This window comes from Paroedura picta, chromosome 10 (assembly GCF_049243985.1).
Source record: "Paroedura picta isolate Pp20150507F chromosome 10, Ppicta_v3.0, whole genome shotgun sequence".
Classification (NCBI taxonomy): domain Eukaryota; kingdom Metazoa; phylum Chordata; class Lepidosauria; order Squamata; family Gekkonidae; genus Paroedura; species Paroedura picta.
The window spans coordinates 3,564,577-3,583,426 of NC_135378.1; the positions used below are offsets into that span (position 1 = coordinate 3,564,577).

Consider the following 18,850-nt stretch of genomic DNA (forward strand, 5'->3'; position numbering starts at 1 on the left):
ACCATCTGCTGCTCAGGGTGACCTAAGCACTTAATGCCATCATCACAGGCCTCCATCCAGCCCCCCCCCCCCCCGCCCCAACAAATACAGAAAAGTCAAGAGGAAGGCTGGCTGCTGGTTTTTGTACCCCCCTTTTCCCTATCCAAAGGAGTCTCAAAGTGGCTGACAATCGCCTTCCCTTCTTCTCCTCATGCCAGACACCCTGAGAAAGCTCGGTCAGAACTGCTCTGTGAGAACAGAGTTAGACAAAGCCTCCCAGATTTTCACACACTGAACATTGGGGTGGGGAATCAAACGGTCATTCTACGGTCACAGGCCACCACCTTTAACCACTACACCACTACGCTCATCAGTCAACCACTATCTTCTTTACCCCTTGCTCCTATACCACTGTGCATATAAACGTCTGGGCAATCCCTGAGAACTGATGTTTGCTTCTTGTGTTTCACATGTGTTAAAAGGCTCGCGGTCGATTTGGGAGAAGTTTTCCAATTTGTAGGTGGCTTCTGGTGACTGAGGGGCCTAGATTTGATCTCCAGGGCCCTTTGGTACTCTGTCTGCAGTAAGACATTTCCAGGTTGGCTGTGGGGATTGCGGGGTGGGTGGGTGGGGGGGGGAACCAATCAAGACAGGCAATGACAGCCCTGCCACTTCTCTGTATAGGATTTTAAACCTGGGGAGAACAGAATCAGAGGGAATGCAGTCACAGCAATTCTTTTTTTTTAATTATTATTTTTAATATTGTATACCAAAACTAACAACATAAACAGAATACAAAAAACACAGAAGGCTTTTTTTCCTTATACATAGCTTCCCTTCACCTTATCTCCACCTTTCCTCTGACCCGTTCTCTATGCAGCTAAGTAATTCAGATATGTCTTCCATTGCTTCAGAAATTCGTCTTCTGTTCTACTAGGGCTGTAAGTCTTGCCAGATTTGCAAAGTCTACCAGTTTATCTAGCCAGAGGTCTAAAGTAGGAATCTTCCACACTTTCCAGTTTTTAGCAAGTAGCAGTCTGGCTGCTGTTGTGGCATAAAAAAACATGGTTCTTGCATATACAGGCAAAGATTCAGGAAAAACGCTTAATAGCATGAACTCAGGCTTCAAAGTAAATTGAAATTTTAACATGTTTTCCAAAATAGCATGGATCTTGGACCAAAATCTATGCACCCTCTTGCACCTCCACCACATGTGGAAGAATGAGTGCACCTTGACCATACACTTCCAGCATTTATTATTACCCCCTCTTCTCGCAACAACTTTTGGTGTAACATACCAAAAGTAAAACATTATGTACCAATTCTCCCTTATAATCTGACTTCCCATTAGCTTGAGTACTTTTTTCCAGTTGCCTTTCCATGTTTCTAGGGGGATTGCTGATCATCCCCTCATCCACTTGATCATATAGTTTTTAGTAACCTCTGTTTGTTTCGTAGCGTAGGAGTAGTTTTTAAATTTGGCTCTGCAGGTGCAGTTTTCCCTGTGTAATTATTTCCTCAAATTCTGTATACGATCTTTTAGAGCCTTGTTGTGTAGCGAATTCAACTCTGTATCTTGAGACCAGTTGATTGTGCTCCTTCCACTGTATTGGGATTCCTTCCTGTACCAAAGTTTGAAGATCTTTGAGACTGCCTGAATTAGTTATAATATCCCTGTACCTCAGACACTGGCTTCTTGTTGTGTATTAATATAAGCTTCAATTGGCGATTTCATAAGCAATGGTGCTGGGGATAGTCTTTCCTTATGTCTTCTCCAGATATTTAACAGGCCAGTATGCCAGGGAAGGCTTGGAATAGAAAGTTTAGTTTGGGCTGAACATTCATTTTTATTGTAGCTATACATGCTGACCACGAGATCTTCAGCTTGTTCCATCGCCCTAAGTCTTGTTGAATTGTCTTCCATAGCCTCCCATAGTTGTCCAGTATAAGTTCTGAGGGGTCTTTTCCCAAGTATACCCCCAGGTACTTGACTGTTTTAGGATTAACTTCGCATCCAGATCTTTGTTTGAGTTGTTCTGCCTCCAAGTCAGACATTTCTTGGAGGATTATCTTGGATTGAAAGGGTCTGTTGTGAAGTTCATATTTTAGTCCCAAGCATTTCTAATATTAAACAGTGAGGGTGATAATGGGCATCCTTGCTGAGTACCATTTCTTATCTCAATAGTATCTTCGGTTAGCATGCCATTTACTAATATTTTCGCTTTTTGGACAGAGTATATGCCAGCAACCAAATTTTAAAAAGTATAACCACAATCCACTTTTTGCAGAGTTTCCTTTAAAAAGTCCCAGTGCACGTTGTCAGCATGCCTTCTCCGCGTCTAGGAATAAGAAAGCAATCTTAAGTCTCTGGTGGCGAGTATAGTCCATCACGTTCAGCACAAAGTAGATTATGCCCCATCAGCCATTTTGGCATAAAGCCAGTTTTTTCGGGGTGCACCATCTCATTGATGCACCTTCAGCATTTCGGCCAAGATATTTGCAAAGATTTTGTAATCAAAATTTAATAATGATATGGGTCTATAAGAGTGTGGAGAAGACAAGTCACTTCCTTCTTTGGGGATAAGAAAGAAAGAATCATAGAATCATAGAATCATAGAGTTGGAAGAGACCTCATGGGTCCTCTAGTCCAACCTCCTACACTATGCAGGACACTCACATCACAATTGCTCATCCACTCTAACCTGCCACCCCCTTGAGCCTTCACAGAATCAGCCTCTCCATCAGATGGCTATCCAGACTCTGTTTAAACATTTCCAAAGATGGAGAACCCACCACCTCCCGAGGAAGTTTATTCCACTGAGAAACCTCTCTAACTGTCAGGAACTTCTTCCAGATGTTGAGATGGAATTTCTTTTGAATTAATTTCATCCCATTCATTCTGGTCTGTCCCTCCAGGGCAAGAGAGAACAACTCTGCTCCATCCTTTCTATGGCACCCTTTTAAATACTTGAAGATGGTTATCAGATCCCCTCTCAGTCGTCTCCTCTCTAGGCTAAACAGCCAAGCTCCCCCAACCTTTCTTCATACATCTTGATCTCTAAACCCCTCAGCATCTTTGTTGTATCCCCTCTAAACCTTCATCCAAATCATTTATAAATATGTTGAACAACACAGGCCCCCTGACAGATCCTTTGGGTACTCTACTTGTCACTTTTTTCCAAGAAGATGCTGAACCATTAACAAGTATCTTCTGTGTATGATTTGTCAACCAATTATTGACCACCTGAAAGAATTAGGATCCATACCAGATTTTACCAACTTGTGAACAAGAATACCATGTGGAACCTTATCAAAAGTTTTACTGAAATCCAGATAAACTATATCCTCGGCATTCCCCTGATCCGTCAAGGTAGTCACTTTCTCGAAAAAAGACATAAGGTTGGTCTGACATGACTTGTTCTTGCGAAACCCATGCTGAGTCTTTGAAATCACAGCTCTCAGTTCCAGTTGCTCAAGGACCAAAGGGAGCCTCCCACGGCGGCACTGCCATGGGGCGGGGAACTTCCCACTTGCCGCTGCCAGAGAGCTTCCCAGCCCAAAGGGAGCCTCCCATGGAGGCGTTGCCGCGTGGGGGGGGGAGGGGAAGAAGTAGTTCGAGAAGACATCAAGTTAAATGCCTATCTATTTCCGGCAGAAGTCTCATTTATGGCTGCCAAGTCTTTGCAAATCGCACCAGATTTCTGAATGGCTGGAGCCGGAGAACCTAAAAAGTCTGTGGCTGGAGCACAAACTTCCAAAATGCTTGCATCTCTATTTGGAAAGGTTTTAACTCTACCACTTGCCAGCCAATCAGCAAACCCACCCCACCCCGCACACACCTATTTATTTAGTACGAGCACCAAGCGTTCCATCCTCACAAGAAAAGGCAACAGTGACCCACAGCAAGTCTCCTCAACAGTCACATTTAAAGCTCTCTCTCTCTCGAGATCCCCTCGCTCCCCCTCGAATCCTTCTGTCCTCCACTCCTCCTTCCCCCTAAATCTTCCTTTCCAAAGGCAGCCCTGCCTCTATAACCACGCTGCCCCCAAAGCAAGTTCTCTCTCTTTGTCACTCGGTCCAATGCTGGCCTTATTCCTGCCCTGCTGTATTCAACCCTCTCCGGCTCTGTTGCTGATTTTTGGTACATAATCACTGGGCATGCCCAGCAGAGTCGAGCATGCTCAAAATCTCTGTGTGAAGCTGAAACCCTGTACCAATTTATGGCTGCTGTAGGCTTTGCCGCCCAGTGACAGAAGAGGGCGGTATGTAAAATATTTATTGGGATGTCTTAATTGGACAGAGGGAGCATAAACCTCTAATATTGGCTCCTCGCCAACCCCTGAAAATTCAGTATTAAAACAATGAATGATCAAATAACTGATTTTTTAACTGATAACTGTAAAAGGAAAAGGTATCCCCTGTGCAAGCACCGAGTCATGTCTGACCCTTGGGGTGACGCCCTCTAGCGTTTTCATGGCAGACTTAATACGGGGTGGTTTGCCAGTGCCTTCCCCAGTCATTACCGTTTACCCCCCAGCAAGCTGGGTACTCATTTTACAGACCTCAGAAGTATGGAAGGCTGAGTCAACCTTGAGCCAGTTGCTGGGATTGAACTCCCAGCCTCATGGGCAAAGCTTTCAGACGGCTGCCTTACCACTCTGCGCCACAAGAGGCTCTTACAACTGATAACTGATAACTGATCAAATAACTGATTTCTTGGCCGAGCAATTAAAATCAGTAGATTATATTTCCCTAGTACTTGCACTGCCTAGACATTACAATGGACCTCCAGGAAACTCATCCCATCATCTGCAGTGAGTGTGACATGATTGCCTTCCTCCCAGAAGACAAGATGGACAACATCTGCCCCAAGTGTAAGCTGGTAAGACTTTTGGAGGAAAGGATTAGGGGATTAGAAAACAGAATTATTACTCTGACCCAAAGTAAGAAAAGGGAGGAGTTCAAAGACCAGAGCCCTGCAACTCGGAATAAAGAGAATACAACCAGTCCTGAAGAGGATAAGGAGATTGACCACACTAGGGAGCCTCTGCAGACAGTTCGGAAAAAGACTCAACGGCGAAGAGCGAGACAGTTCTCGGGGCCTTTGGAGCTCCAGAATAGATTTCAGGCCCTTGCAGAGGAGGTGCAAGGGTCAACGCAGGAAGAGGTCCCAAAACAAAGTCTAAGACAAAGGGAAGAGGCCACGGGGACAGAAGGAAATGGAGTTGATAAGAAGAAAAAAAGGAGAGTACTGGTAATTGGAGACTCCCTGCTAAGAGGAATGGATCGCCATGTGGCTGGGCCCGACCCCCTAACCCGAGAGGTGTGTTGCTTGCCAGGGGCGAAAATTAAAGATGTTTCAGAACGGCTGCCCAAACTCCTCGAATCTACGGATCGCTACCCATTTGTGATGGTCCACGTGGGAACGAATGACATGTCCCTGAATACCATTGCTCCTATTAAAAAAGACTATCAAGATCTGGGGAGGAAGCTCAAGCAAATGGGGGCACAAGAGGTATTCTCTTCAATCTTGCCTGTCAAGGGAAGAGGAATGCGTCGGGAGAGGAAGATAATGGAGGTGAATCACTGGCTGCGTACTTGGTGCCGGCAGGAGGGATTTGGCTTCTGGGACCATGGGATAGGCTTTCTTGAGGAAGACCTACTAGCACCTGATGGACTGAACTTATCGAAATTGGGGAAGAATGTGTTTGGCAGGAACCTGGGGAGATTCATCAGGAGAGCTTTAAACTAAAGCCACTAGGGGAAGGAGACGATCAACATAGGGAGTGTATGGAAGGAGAACGATCGGAGGCAGCCCAAACGGCAAGGCCAGCTCATAGGGAACCTAAAGAAAAAGGATTCAGATGTCTTTATACTAACGCCCGAAGCATGCGCAATAAAAAGGAAGAGGTGGAAAGTCATGCAACTTTCTGACCTGCCTGGCTGACAATTTCATTTATCAAATGGTAGATGAACCCACAAGAGGTTCAGCCATACTGGACTTAATACTGACCAACAGGCAAGAGTTGGTGGATGAGGTGAAGGAGGTGGGGACCCTAGGGCGAAGTGACCATGTCCTCATAGAATTACTTTTCAGATGGGGGAGCAAGGAAGCTAGTAGCAAGACGCGGATGTTGGATTTTCGTAGGGCAAACTTTAATAAACTCAGAGACATGATGAGTGTCATACCATGGACGAGAATGCTGGAAGGGAAGGGAGCATGTGAAGGGTGGGCGCTACTCAAACAGGAGCTATTGCATGCTCAATCAATGACTATCCCAGAAATACGAAAACACTGCAGGAGCTCTAAGAAGCCTATTTGGATGAACAGAGAACTTCAAGAGGAACTAAGAAAGAAAAGGGAAATGTTCAGGAAATGGAGGGAAGGACGGAGATCTAAAGAAGAGTACCTACAGGTTTCTAGACACTGTAGATCAATCATCAGAAAGGCCAAAGCTGAGAGTGAGCTAAGATTGGCCAGGGAAGCCCATTGTAACAAGAAAAGCTTTTTCGGTTATGTGAGGAGCAAACGTAAAGTAAAGGAGGCCCACTGTTGGGCCCACTGTTTTTTCCCACAGGTCAAAGTGTTTAGGCACATCTAGAGATGGCAGTAGCCAAAGGATAGTGTCTGGGTTGCAGGTTAACATGGGTAGAGAGGTTGTCGAGAGGCATTTAACTACACTGGATGAGTTCAAATCCCCTGGGCCGGATAAGAGAACCGCAGAGTTGTTGTCAATGGTGTTCTATCAGACCGGAGAGAGGTAAGTAGCGGGGTACCTCAGGGCTCGGTGATCGGTCCGGTAGTTTTTAACATACTAACGCCCAAAGTCTTTATACTAACGCCCAAAGCATGGGCAATAAGAAGGAAGAGCTGGAACTTCTCATGCTGATGGAAAGGTATGATCTAGTAGGCATCACAGAAACTTGGTGGAATGATTCTCATGACTGGAATGTAATGGTGGATGGATATGAACTGTTCAGAAAAAACAGAATAGATCGAAGAGGTGGAGGAGTGGCACTGTATGTGAGGAAAGGGCTTACCTGTCAGGAAATTCTAGTGAAGGAGAGCATATCTACAGTGGAAAGCATCTGAGTGAAAATAAGCAAGGGGAAAACAAATAGTGTGGTGGTTGGTGTCTGCTACCAACAGCCTGACCAACGAGAGGATGTGGATGCTGCACTTTGTGAGCAGCTTGGGAAAATATCCAAGCGGCAGGACCTTGTCATCATGGGTGACTTCAATTTCCCAGATGTGTGCTGGGAAACAAACTCTGTGAAGCGTCCTCAGTCATGCAAGTTTCTGACCTGCCTGGCTGACAATTTCATTTATCAAATGGTAGATGAACCCACAAGTGGTTCAGCCATACTGGACTTAATACTGACCAACAAGCAAGAGTTGGTGGATGAGGTGAAGGAGGTGGGAACCCTAGGGGGAGGTGACCATGTCCTCAGAGAATTCCTTTTGAGATGGGGAGCCAAGGAAGCTTGTAGCCAGACGCAGATGTTAGATTTTCATAGGGCAAACTTTAATAAACTCTGAGACATGATGAGTGTCATACCATGGACGAGAATGCTGGAATGGAAGGAAGCATGTGAAGGGTGGGCGCTACTCAAACAAGAGCTATTGCATGCTCAATCAATGACTATCCCAGAAAGACGAAAACACTGCAGGAGCTCTAAGAAGTCTATTTGGATGAACAGAGAACTTCAAGAGGAACTAAGAAAGAAAAGGAAAATGTTCAGGAAATGGAGGGAAGGACAGAGCTCTAAAGAAGAGTACCTACAGGTTACTAGGCACTGTAGATCAATCATCAGAAAGGCCAAAGCTGAGAGTGAGCTAAGATTAGCCAGGGAAGCCCATTGTAACAAGAAAATATTTTTCAGTTATGTGAGGAGCAAACGTAAAGTAAAGGAGGCAATAGGCCCACTGTTGGGTGCAGATGGACAAACTCTAACGGAAGATGCAGAGAAAGCAGAAAGGCTTAGTGCCTATTTTACATCTGTTTTTTCCCACAGGTCAAAGTGTTTAGGCACATCTAGAGATGGCCGTAGCCAAAGGATAGTGTCTGGGTGGCAGGTTAACATGGATAGAGAGGTTGTCGAGAGGCATTTAGCTGCACTGGATGAGTTCAAATCCCCTGGTCCAGATGAAATGCACCCGAGAGTGCTCAAAGAACTTTCCAGAGAACTTTCACAGCCCTTGTCCATCATCTTTGGGACTTCTTTAAGGACTGGAGATGTCCCGGAGGACTGGAAGAGAGCAAACGTTATTCCGATCTTCAAAAAAGGGAGGAAGGATGACCCGGGAAACTATAGACCAGTGAGTCTGACCTCTGTTGTGGGGAAGATAATGGAGCAGATATTAAAGGGAGCGATCTGCAAACATCTGGGGGACAATTTGGTGATCCAAGGAAGTCAGCATGGATTTGTCTGGATTTGTGTTGCTGTGAGGACCCTGGCACCTGCATTCTGGACTAATTGCAGTCTCCAGACCAAGAATAAAGGATAAGAGCAGGCCATTGTAGAGCGAGTTACAGAATCCAGCCCAGAGGTGACCATTGCATGGATCACTGTGGCTCGGTGTCCAAGTAAGGCGCTAGTAGTTTGGCTTGGTGGAGGTGGTAAAATGCCAGCCACTGTACCATTGTGATCTGAGCCACCATTGAGAGGGAGGCATCGTATCGCTCCCAGGTTCCTGGCAGAGTGGGCTACTGTTAGCTGCACTCGATCCAGATTGGGAACGCGCGCTTCCTCGCTTGGACCCTTCCTACCCAGCCACAGGACCTCTATCTTTGAAGGGTTGAGCTTCAGACAACTTTGCTTAAGCCATTCCGTCACCACTTCCAGGCAGCTGGCTAATGTTTCAGGGGGAGAGTCGGGGTGGCCATCCATCAGGAGGAAGAGCTGGGTGTCATCAGCATATTGGTGGCAACCCATCCCAAACCTCCGCACCAGCTGGGGCAAGATGGTGCATAAAGATGTTAAATAGAGTTGGAGAGAGCATTGCCCCCTGGGGGACTCCGCAAGCCAGTTGGTGATGGCTTGATGAACTCTCTGCTATTGCTACCCTCTGTCTGGGATTCTGGAAAAAGGAGATCAGCCACTGAATGGCAGTCCCTCTGATCCCGGCACCGGCAAGGCGGTGAGCTAGGAGCTTGTGGTCTACTGTGTTGAACGCTGCTGAGAAATCTAATAATATAAGCAGTGCCGATCCTCCCTGGTCAAGCTATTCTTCATATATGCTGTTGAAACATGCATACTGCAGGTGTCCATCCTTCCCCCCTCCCCAGCGGTACTGCCGTGGGGGCTGGCTTCCCACTCTCTTTAGGCCCCGAAGCTCTCTTGCTGCTGCGAGGGAGCTTCCCAGCCCAAAGGGAGCCTCCTGCGCCGGGGGGGGGGGGGAAGGCTGCAGAGAGGGGGGAGAAAGGAGCCCACGGTGGGGGGGGGCTTTCAAAGCCCGTTCTGATTTTAGTAATAAATAAATTCAAATAAAGCTGAATGATTGTTGCATGCTTGTTTTTTAGTAGGGGTTGTGGCTCTGACGATGCTCAATGAGGGTTGGAGGCAAACCTGACACTTCCCATTGTTTCCAAGGTGCTAACTTCTCTGAAAGGCAGGCAGACTCACAACTAGGCTTCTGGATTAATAGAAAGCTTTATTGGAAGTAGTTCTGAACCACGTCTGAAGTCGAAACTAATCGATTCATGGAAAGCAAGCCGTTATCAATGCATTTCTCCAGCCCAAATTCCCCCTCTTTCCCAGGGTCGAATAACTCCCCGCTCCCCTCTGTGGCGCCCTTCTTTGAATCGGCGCCCTTCTTTGTAGCTAACAAAGTACAGGGCAACATTTGCAACTAAGTGTCACAGCAGGGTCATAAAAGGGGTTACAAAGGTTCTACAAACACACAATCTACAAAAGATGGAGTCTCGCTGGTCAATCTCAAAATATGGCAGAGATCAGGGGACTAATCCTGACAGCTTCCTCATTTGTTAATTTTCCCCAGTTGGGATTGGCAATCCAGTCTTGAGCTTTTAGCCATTACCTATTCTCTTTTGGCATTTGGGGAACCAGGGTCATGACATTATGTATTTCATCAGAAATTGTAAAAAAAAGTTTGCGGGCCGGGAGAATTTGGAAGAAAATGTGGGAGTGGTTCGAAGATTCAGATTGTGAGAAAAACAGGATTACTGTGTTTTTTTGTTTGGCTTGGGGAAAGAACGGCACTCCTTTTTTGGGGCTTGTGGGGAAAATTTGATGTTTCCACTATTCTGTATGGTATATAACTGTCTGCCTTTTCACCCCACCCCACCCCACCCCCACAGCGGACATTATTTCAACGGCTGAGTTCAACCACACAGGGGACTTACTGGCAACTGGGGACAAAGGTGGTCGAGTTGTTATATTCCAAAGGGAGCCAGAGGTAGGCTGCATGTTATATTATCCCCATTATTATCAGGTTATGACTCTTATTTCAGCAATTAATAGTGAACAATGTCTACACCAGAGATTCAGACTGAATAATAAATTCACCTTTGAAAATCAAAACTGGTTCTCCTCTAAAAGAACAATCAACTGGGACAGATGATTTGTTTAGCAGCCCTGAAAAATCACATGGAGACCTGCAGCATCCCCCCCTCCCCCCAAGCAAATCCCAACAGCCTTCAGGACACCCACCCACACACCCACATGCTCCTTGCTACGAAATGGACAACTGCTTTTTGCCTTATGTTCCACTGAACCAAAACAATGGTACCGGGAAACAGAAAAGTTTTAATCTGCCTCCCAAATGGGGAGGCAGATCTTTGGAGGTTCCCTAAGTTCTGCCCCTGTTACCTGTGGTTGCCCACCATAGATCTGGTGGAGGGGCCACTCATAACAAGGTCATTCAAGGTGATTTGTGTGTGGGAGGAAGCTGATTTGAAAGGGTATGAAGCTTGAGGGCAGCTGAGCCCAGACCATGTCTTCACTTTTTAATTGTGCATTTAATTATTTTTTCTCTACCCAAAGGAGTCTCAGAGTGGCTTACAACTGCCTTCCTTTTCCTCTCCCCACAACAGGCACCCTGTGAGGGAGGTGAGGCTGAGAGAGCCCTGATATTCCTGATCGGGCAGAACAGTTTTATCAGAGCTGTGGCGAGCCCAAGGTCACCAGCTGGCTGCATGTGGGGGAACGGGGAATCAAACTTGGCTTGCCAGATTAGAAGTTCGCGCTACTAACCACGACACCCAGCTGGTGTTTTAGTACTAATAGTTATTGGGGGAACAAGTGGGCAGATTTTCCACTCAGGCTTTGAATACTGTATTCAAATGCATGTGATACTCAAGCATTTGGATCTGTTTATAGATGTATTAAGACTGAACTAAAAGATATTACGATATTAACAGAGAGAGAAAATTAAAAATTAAATAAATTAAACATGTATACTCCACCTTTCTCCCCACTGGGGAACCAAAGAAGCTGTGAGGTAGGTCAGGCTGAGATGGTGTGACTGGCCCAGAGTCACCTGGCCAGCTTCCACGGTATGTATGTATGTATGTATTTATTTATTTGTTTGTTTATCTATCTATCTATCTATCTATCTATCTATCTATCTATCTATCTATCTATCTATCTATCTATCTATCTATCTATCTATCTATCTATCTATCTATCTATCTATCATCTATCATCTATCATCTATCATCTATCATCTATCTATCTATCTATCTATCTATCTGTCTGTCTGTCTGTCTGTCTGTCTGTCTGTCTGTCTGTCTGTCTGTCTGTCTGTCTGTCTGTCTATCTATCTATCTATCTATCTATCTATCTATCATCTATCTATTTATTTATTTATACCGCCCTCCCCGGAGGCTCAAAGCGGTTTACATAAGAACAAACAACAATACATAAAACAGTCTATAAACATGTGAATAACTTTACAATAATAACTAATGGTTCTAACCATATAACAATGTAACTGTATAAACAATATAGACAATACAACAGTGCAACAATACAAACAGGTCCTGAGTATATAGGTAGTATTCTGAGGGGGGGGGGGAGCAGGGGCCCTTGGTCGCTGTAGATTACGTCTGGTCTCAGCTAAATGCCTGGTGGAGGAGCTCCTTTTTGGAGGCCCTGCGGAACTGTTTAAGCTCCGTCAGGGCCCTGATCTCCTCTGGGAGCTCATTCCAGCAGGTGGGGGCCAGGACAGAGAATGCTCTGGCCCTGCTCGAGACCAGGTAAACTTCTTTAGGGCCAGGGACCGTTAGCTGATTGGAGGCAGTAGAGCGTAGAGCTCTTTTGGGGGCATAGGCGGGGAGACGGTCCCTCAGGTACGCTGGGCCCTGACCGCGTATGGCCTTGAAGGTAATTACCAGAACCTTTAGTCTGATCCGGAATTCAACTGGCAACCATTGCAGCTGGTGGAGAATTTGAACTTGTTTCTTCCAGATATTCATCCAGCACTCTGAACCACTGCAACCCACAGATACCCCATGAGATTTGGTGTCTGAGTGAATTTGGAAGTGCCTTGGGTTGTCCCTGAAAACAAAGATGATTGGATCCTGTGTTAAAACCCTGTATTAAAGGCATTATTATTGCAATTTTGTGTTCTTTACAGAGCAAAAATGAACCTTACAGTCAAGGCGAGTACAATGTTTATAGCACCTTCCAGAGCCATGAGCCAGAGTTTGACTATCTGAAGAGCTTGGAAATAGAGGAAAAAATAAACAAGATCAAGTGGCTTCCAAAGCACAATGCAGCTCATGCTCTCCTTTCCACGAATGGTAAGATTGATGGGTTAATATACAAATCACCTGTCAAAGCCAGGCTGGGGGAGTCATAGTGGGTTGCATGGAGGTGGGGGTCTAATGCCAAGTTAGATGAATGTAATGCACTCTATGTGGGTCTGCCTTGGAAAACAGTTCAGAAACTTCAATCAATCCAAAATGCAGTTGCCAGGTTATTGTCAAGTTGGTTAAAGGATCTAGGCTGAAAAGATCTATACTATTTACCCATCTGTATTTGGGCACAATTCAAACTGCTGGTTTGGGATCCTAAATGGCTTGGGGCCAAGTGCCTGAAGGACCAAATCCTCTCATACTTATTCAGCCTGCCATTTGAGAAGATCTAGCTCTCAAACCCTTCTCTGTGTCTCCACCTTCAGAGGTGAGGCAACAAGCAACTAGAGACAAGGAATGGTCTCTGGTGTACTTTTGACCCTGCCCCTATTGAAGCTTAATTTCATATAGGTGCCATGCCAAATACATCTTTTCCCCGCTTTTGATTAGGGGTTTCAGCTTATCAGCTTTATTGTTGCTCAGACTTCCTAAGGCTATATAGCCATCTGATGGAGAGGCTGATTCTGTGAAGGCTCAAGGGGGTGGCAGGTTACAGTGGATGAGCGATTGGGATGTGAACATCCTGCATAGTGCAGGGGGTTGGACTAGATGACCCATGAGGTCCCTTCCAACTCTATCATTCTATGATTCTATGAATTTGTAATTTGGTGAGATCTTCAGGCTGCACCTGGAGGTTGAAGCTGAATGAACGACCCACAGGCTGAACAAAAATAATTTTAGATAATCAAAGTCCTTGTATTTATTTATTCAATACATTGGAGCAACCAAAACAAGTTCCTAGGTATACTGCCTGTTTTCACAGATGAAACTTTCTTTAGTGGTTACATCCTAAAATAATAATACTAGGGTATTAAAACATGAAATATGTACTAACAGTGATGTAAAATGCACTAATGTTACCCACTTCAGTAATAGGAGTTAGTTTAATTTAATGCATCAGTTTCAAAGATAACCTAAAACAAAATATCATTAGAATAATTCTACATGAATTATAAATCTGAAGTACCATGAAAACATAGTAAATTATAATCGAACAATACCTTCAAATATCACATAGGTTTATAAAGTGTGGGATTGATCCATTAGTGGATTATGCAAACCCAATTAGGAATAGGAATCTGTTCATTGATACAAACTCAGCTCCCAACGGGTGTTCCCAGTCATAATTGATGGGCTCATGTTCAATATATGAATCCTCAAGAAAGACAGAATGATAAGAAACAAGATAAATCCCAATTAGAATTTAATCCATTAGGAGAGATATTGTCCATTTGAAAGATGAAAAAGCATTCTCTCAAGGATGTGTTGCATCCTTGAAATTCAAATGGTTTTGATGCCAAAAAAAAAAGAAAGGTCATCCAGCAAACGATGTGTGGTAGTCCAGTGGGATACCAGTGGAGCTCCATGGATGCCGTTACAGATGCAGTACAAATGTTTCATAATTAATTCTGGACTGCTGGAGATGCCAATGTAACTCAGGCCACCGGTATACTTGTTTATGTACACAACAATTTACATGAATTTGATGGAATCCTTAATACATACAGCACAATTCTTAGAATGCTTGTACTCAGAAATTGCTAGGATGAGTCCACAAACAGATCAATCACCACATTTATAATTTCCTGATGGCAAAGACTTAATCGAACTGTGCATTGTCGCAGCAACCTTGGTTACTAGTTCTTTAATACTATAGCCATGCCACAAGTGGTTTCAAATCACATCCTGGAATTTTGGAGACTAAATGCCAATGTCTATGTATAATAGATTTCAACTTGTAATCTGCTAGCTCTGCCCTCTACTAGCTCCGCCCTCTGCTGAGTAAGCCTTTGTGCTATAAAAGGCTCATATTTGTCAGAGGAGGCAGCATTTGGAGGAACTGGGAGAAGGAGAGTGTTCTCAGGAGCTGACTGCTAGCTCTGCCCTCTGCTGAGTAGGCCTTTGTGTTATAAAAGGCTATTTCTTGTCAGAGGCAATACTAAAAGAACCAAAGAACTCTTGGGTTCTGGATCAAACCAGAAAGCTCTAAGGAGCCATAGGGCAATAGCTAAAGGAGTCTTGGCTGTAGGTTCATTGCCGGAGGATCAAGCTGAAGGATTGAGTGAAGTGTAGGACTGTTTGAAAGCATTTCAGATGAATCAAAGTTGCATGAAGACTGAAGAAGCTCAGGTAGTGACATGTAACATCTGCGGAATGTATGTCTTCTTAACTTGGGGGAATGGGACAGTTTTTACAAATGCAGCAAGTGTAAATTAGTGGCTCTGCTAGAGGAGAAAGTCTGGGGATTAGAGAGAAGATTGAATATGCTGCAGGAGGATGGAAATCTACCAAATCAAAATCAGGAGCACCAAATACAGGAGGGTAATAAATGGAAGGATGTTACACATAGGAGTAGAAGAGAAGAGAAGGTCTGACCCACTGATGCTGAGCAACCGGTTCCAGGATCTGTGTGAAAAGGTTGATTCAGGAACACAGGAGCATGTGCAATTCCCCATGAACAGCAAGTCCCAAAAAAGACCAGCAAAAAAGCCACAGGCCCCCACAGTTGAGTGTTCTAGGTCTTCTCCCCCGACAACCCCACGAAGCCCAGCAAACACTTCACCGGCCCCCACAGGTGAGAGTTCTAGGTCTGCGACCAAGTGTACAAAGAAACGGGTACTGGTAATTGGGGATTCACTGCTGAAAGGCGTAGAGGCCAAAGTGTGTAGACCACACTTGCTGTCTCAAGAGGTCTGGTGTATGCATAAAGGATGTCACAGAATGGCTGGAAAGACTCAGCAAGCCCACAGATCATTTTCCCTTCCTTCTCATCCATGTAGGAACAAATAATACTTCCCAGCAGACTATGGAACATACTAAGAAAGACTTTGTGGATCTGGGGGGAAAGGTAAAGGACCTGGGAGCACAGGTTGTGTTTTCATCAGTTCTTCCTGTAAGTGGCCGTGGCTTAGGAAGTTGTCAAGTGCAGCAAGAACTCACAACAAGCTTCTATGAAAAGAAAGCGTTTTTATTGAGAAGTTACTTCAAACACCTAAACTGGAAAAGTCAATTCTGCCAAACGTTACATTAGCCATCCCTTATCAAGGCAATTCTCCCGCCCAAAACTTGAAGGTTCCCAAGGTTCCCTACTGACAAGATAACTACTTTTGTTACACAGAGCAGGCCTTTCCGGCCAGTTCAAAAGACAAATAGTTCACAGTAAATCATGATAGCAGGGTACAGCAGACTAGTTTCGATTTCAGGTAGGCGGCTAAAAATACAAAGGGTCGAAGTTACAAAAGACCCAAAAAGCAAAAGGTAAAACATAGGCCAAGCAAACATGGAGAAACCCAGGCCAAGCCAATACTTCATGGCAGCGAGCAGGCACTGATCCTGACAGAAGTGAGAGAAAAATCATGCAACTAAATGACTGGCTACATCACTGGTGTCATTGGGAAAGGTTTGGATTTTTGGATCATGGTCTTAGATGTCAATATGAGGGGCTACTATCAGGAGGACGGTGTGCACCTCACAAGGGTCAGAAAAATTATTTTTGGGAGAACCCTTGCACACCTGGTGAAGAGGACTTTAAACTAGATCCAAAGGGGGAGTGAGACATAAATTCCAAACTTGGTGTGATGGTAACAACTCAAGATGAGAAGCATATACTAGAAGCCGAAACACAAGGTAGAAATATTTGGATCAGAGGTGCACCAGAATTGTTTGGTAAGAAAGATTTTAAAAAGGAGTTGACCATGGCAATTGTAGAGTACCTGGAAGAAGACAAACCACAAATTGAAAAAGCGTATAGAGTAAACTTGAGAGTAGCAAATCAACCAAGGGATATTTTTGTTAGCTTTGAATCCAAGTCAAAGAGAAGACCCATTTTCTCTGGAAGATCAAGAAGTTAGGGTTTTTCAAGATCTACCAATGGAAACACTACAGAAAAGGGCTCAATTTCATTTTCTTCATCAAATCTTGATTGGACAAAATATCAGATATTTTTGGAGAATTCCATTTGCATTAGAAGTCATTATGCCAACCGAAAGGAAAATCATAAAAACATTGCAAGAAGCACAAGAACTAGCAGATATTTTAGCTAAAGGATCTGAGCTGGCAAAAGAGCAGAAGAAGATTTCAACACAACAGGATTCACAGGGGGCATCTGGATCAGGAGCCATATCTAAAAAATAGAAATGGAGTCATTAAAGATAATCTCAATAAATATTAATGGACTAAATATGCTGAGTAAAAGATCTAAAGTTTTTAACCAACTAAAAAAGCTATAGTATGATATACTGTGCCTACAGGAAACCCATATTGCAAAGAAACATCAGAGTATATTGCAAAACAAAAAACTAGGAATAGAGTTTTTAGCTTCGACTAATATGAAGAAAAGAGGTGTTACAACCCGAAGAAGTCACGGCTTTCGTCAGACAAAAGCATAGAAATAACTTCTGTTGTGGCCAGAATCGCTTGGAGAGCAATCAAAACAAGGAAAAGCTGGGTGGATTCAGAGCAACTTAGGTAGAAATAGTCTTAATTGCTTGAGATAATGCTTGTGAGTTTTAAAAGCAGAATGATTCTTATAGCTGGAATGTTTTTAAATTTTATACTGTTTTAGTTATCAATTATCCTTTTATGTACTTTGTTAATGCCAGATGGTTTTATGTATTTTGTAATTTGACTACTGGTCTAGTACAGTAATAATAAAGACTTGAGTTGATTTGGTGTGGCAGCTTATATAAAAAATCCCAATATTTTGGCAGATACAATATTTTCTCATCCTGAAGGATGCTATATTTTCGTGAAGATCAAACTCCCTGATGGTCAAAAGTTTATTCTGGTCAATCTGGTCAATCTATATGCTCCCAACAATGCCACGGAGGCCTTTTTTGCACAACACTTAGGCTTGCTTGAGAATGAGGTAATGATAATCGGAGATTTCAACGCCGTTCATGATGCATTCTGGGACAAATCATCAAAAAAAGCAATTTTTCCATCCTCAGCAAGGTCTAATTTACAGCAATTTGAACTAGTAGATGTGTGGAAGGAGCATCATCCAAAAATCACGCCAAAATCACGCCAATTTATACTTTATTCACACAGACACAATGCCTGTTCAAGAATAGATCAATGCTGGTCATCAAATCAGCGTGGGATGCAAATAAAGCATTTATAAGGGGCATACCTATACGACAAAACACAATGACAAGGAAAAGAAAAGAATTAGCTGAGATCAAGGAAAAGCTACAACAACTGGAATGTCAACATCAAAAACAACAAACTAGAAAATTAGCAAACCAAATCAAACTACTGAGAATACAGAGGTAAAAGAGATGAGGAAGAAGCTAGATTACTTCAAACAGAAAAACTTTGAATGGGCAGACAAACCTGGAAAATGGTTGGCCTACAAACTAAGGAAAAATTATCAAAAGCATAATATTAACAAACTAAACGATGAAGGTGTAAACTATACTAAAGAAGCAGAAATCCATTCATGCATCAACAAATTCTTCCAGGATATATACAAGGAACCAGATCAAAAAGAGATTCTTTGATGTTTTGTAAAGATATATTAATCAACAAATTCACAGACTTTCATAGAAAGATTTTAAATCAAATAATCACTATGCAAGAAATAAATGATGCTATATCCTCAACAAAAGTGCAAAAAGCCCCTGGGCTCAATAGGCTAAATGCAACATATTATAAAAAGATGGGACACACAATTTCTCCTTACTTGCTCCAACTATTAAATGAGGTTATAGATGGGCCTCAAAACTCTGAAAAGCCCCTTCCGAAATCCTGGCAGGAAGTTTCAATAACACTCATCCATAAAGAAGGAGGGGACGTGACATTGCCCAACTCTTATAGACCAATTTCTTTATTAAACATGGACTATAAAATTTTTGTAAAAATATTAGCGGAGAGACTGAAAAGATATGTAGGGAACATAGTACATCAAGATCAAACAGGTTTTATGCAAAAAGATTAATGAGGAATAATATAAAATTGATAGACTGTGGTGATATTTTTTTGACTTTATT

The 18,850-nt window shown here is 43.5% G+C and overlaps 1 protein-coding gene across 7 annotated transcripts in view; it reads left to right on the forward strand.

Annotated features, from left to right (window-relative positions):
* The window catches only part of PPP2R2C (protein phosphatase 2 regulatory subunit Bgamma), a 208,899-nt gene that overhangs the window by 65,560 nt on the left and 124,489 nt on the right, over window positions 1-18,850 (forward strand). For all 7 annotated transcript variants that reach the window (XM_077301538.1, XM_077301541.1, XM_077301540.1 and 4 more), the window contains 2 exons: window positions 10,302-10,399; window positions 12,581-12,746. In XM_077301538.1, the coding sequence (XP_077157653.1) occupies window positions 10,302-10,399; window positions 12,581-12,746 (264 nt within the window). The remainder of the gene's footprint in view (window positions 1-10,301; window positions 10,400-12,580; window positions 12,747-18,850) is intronic.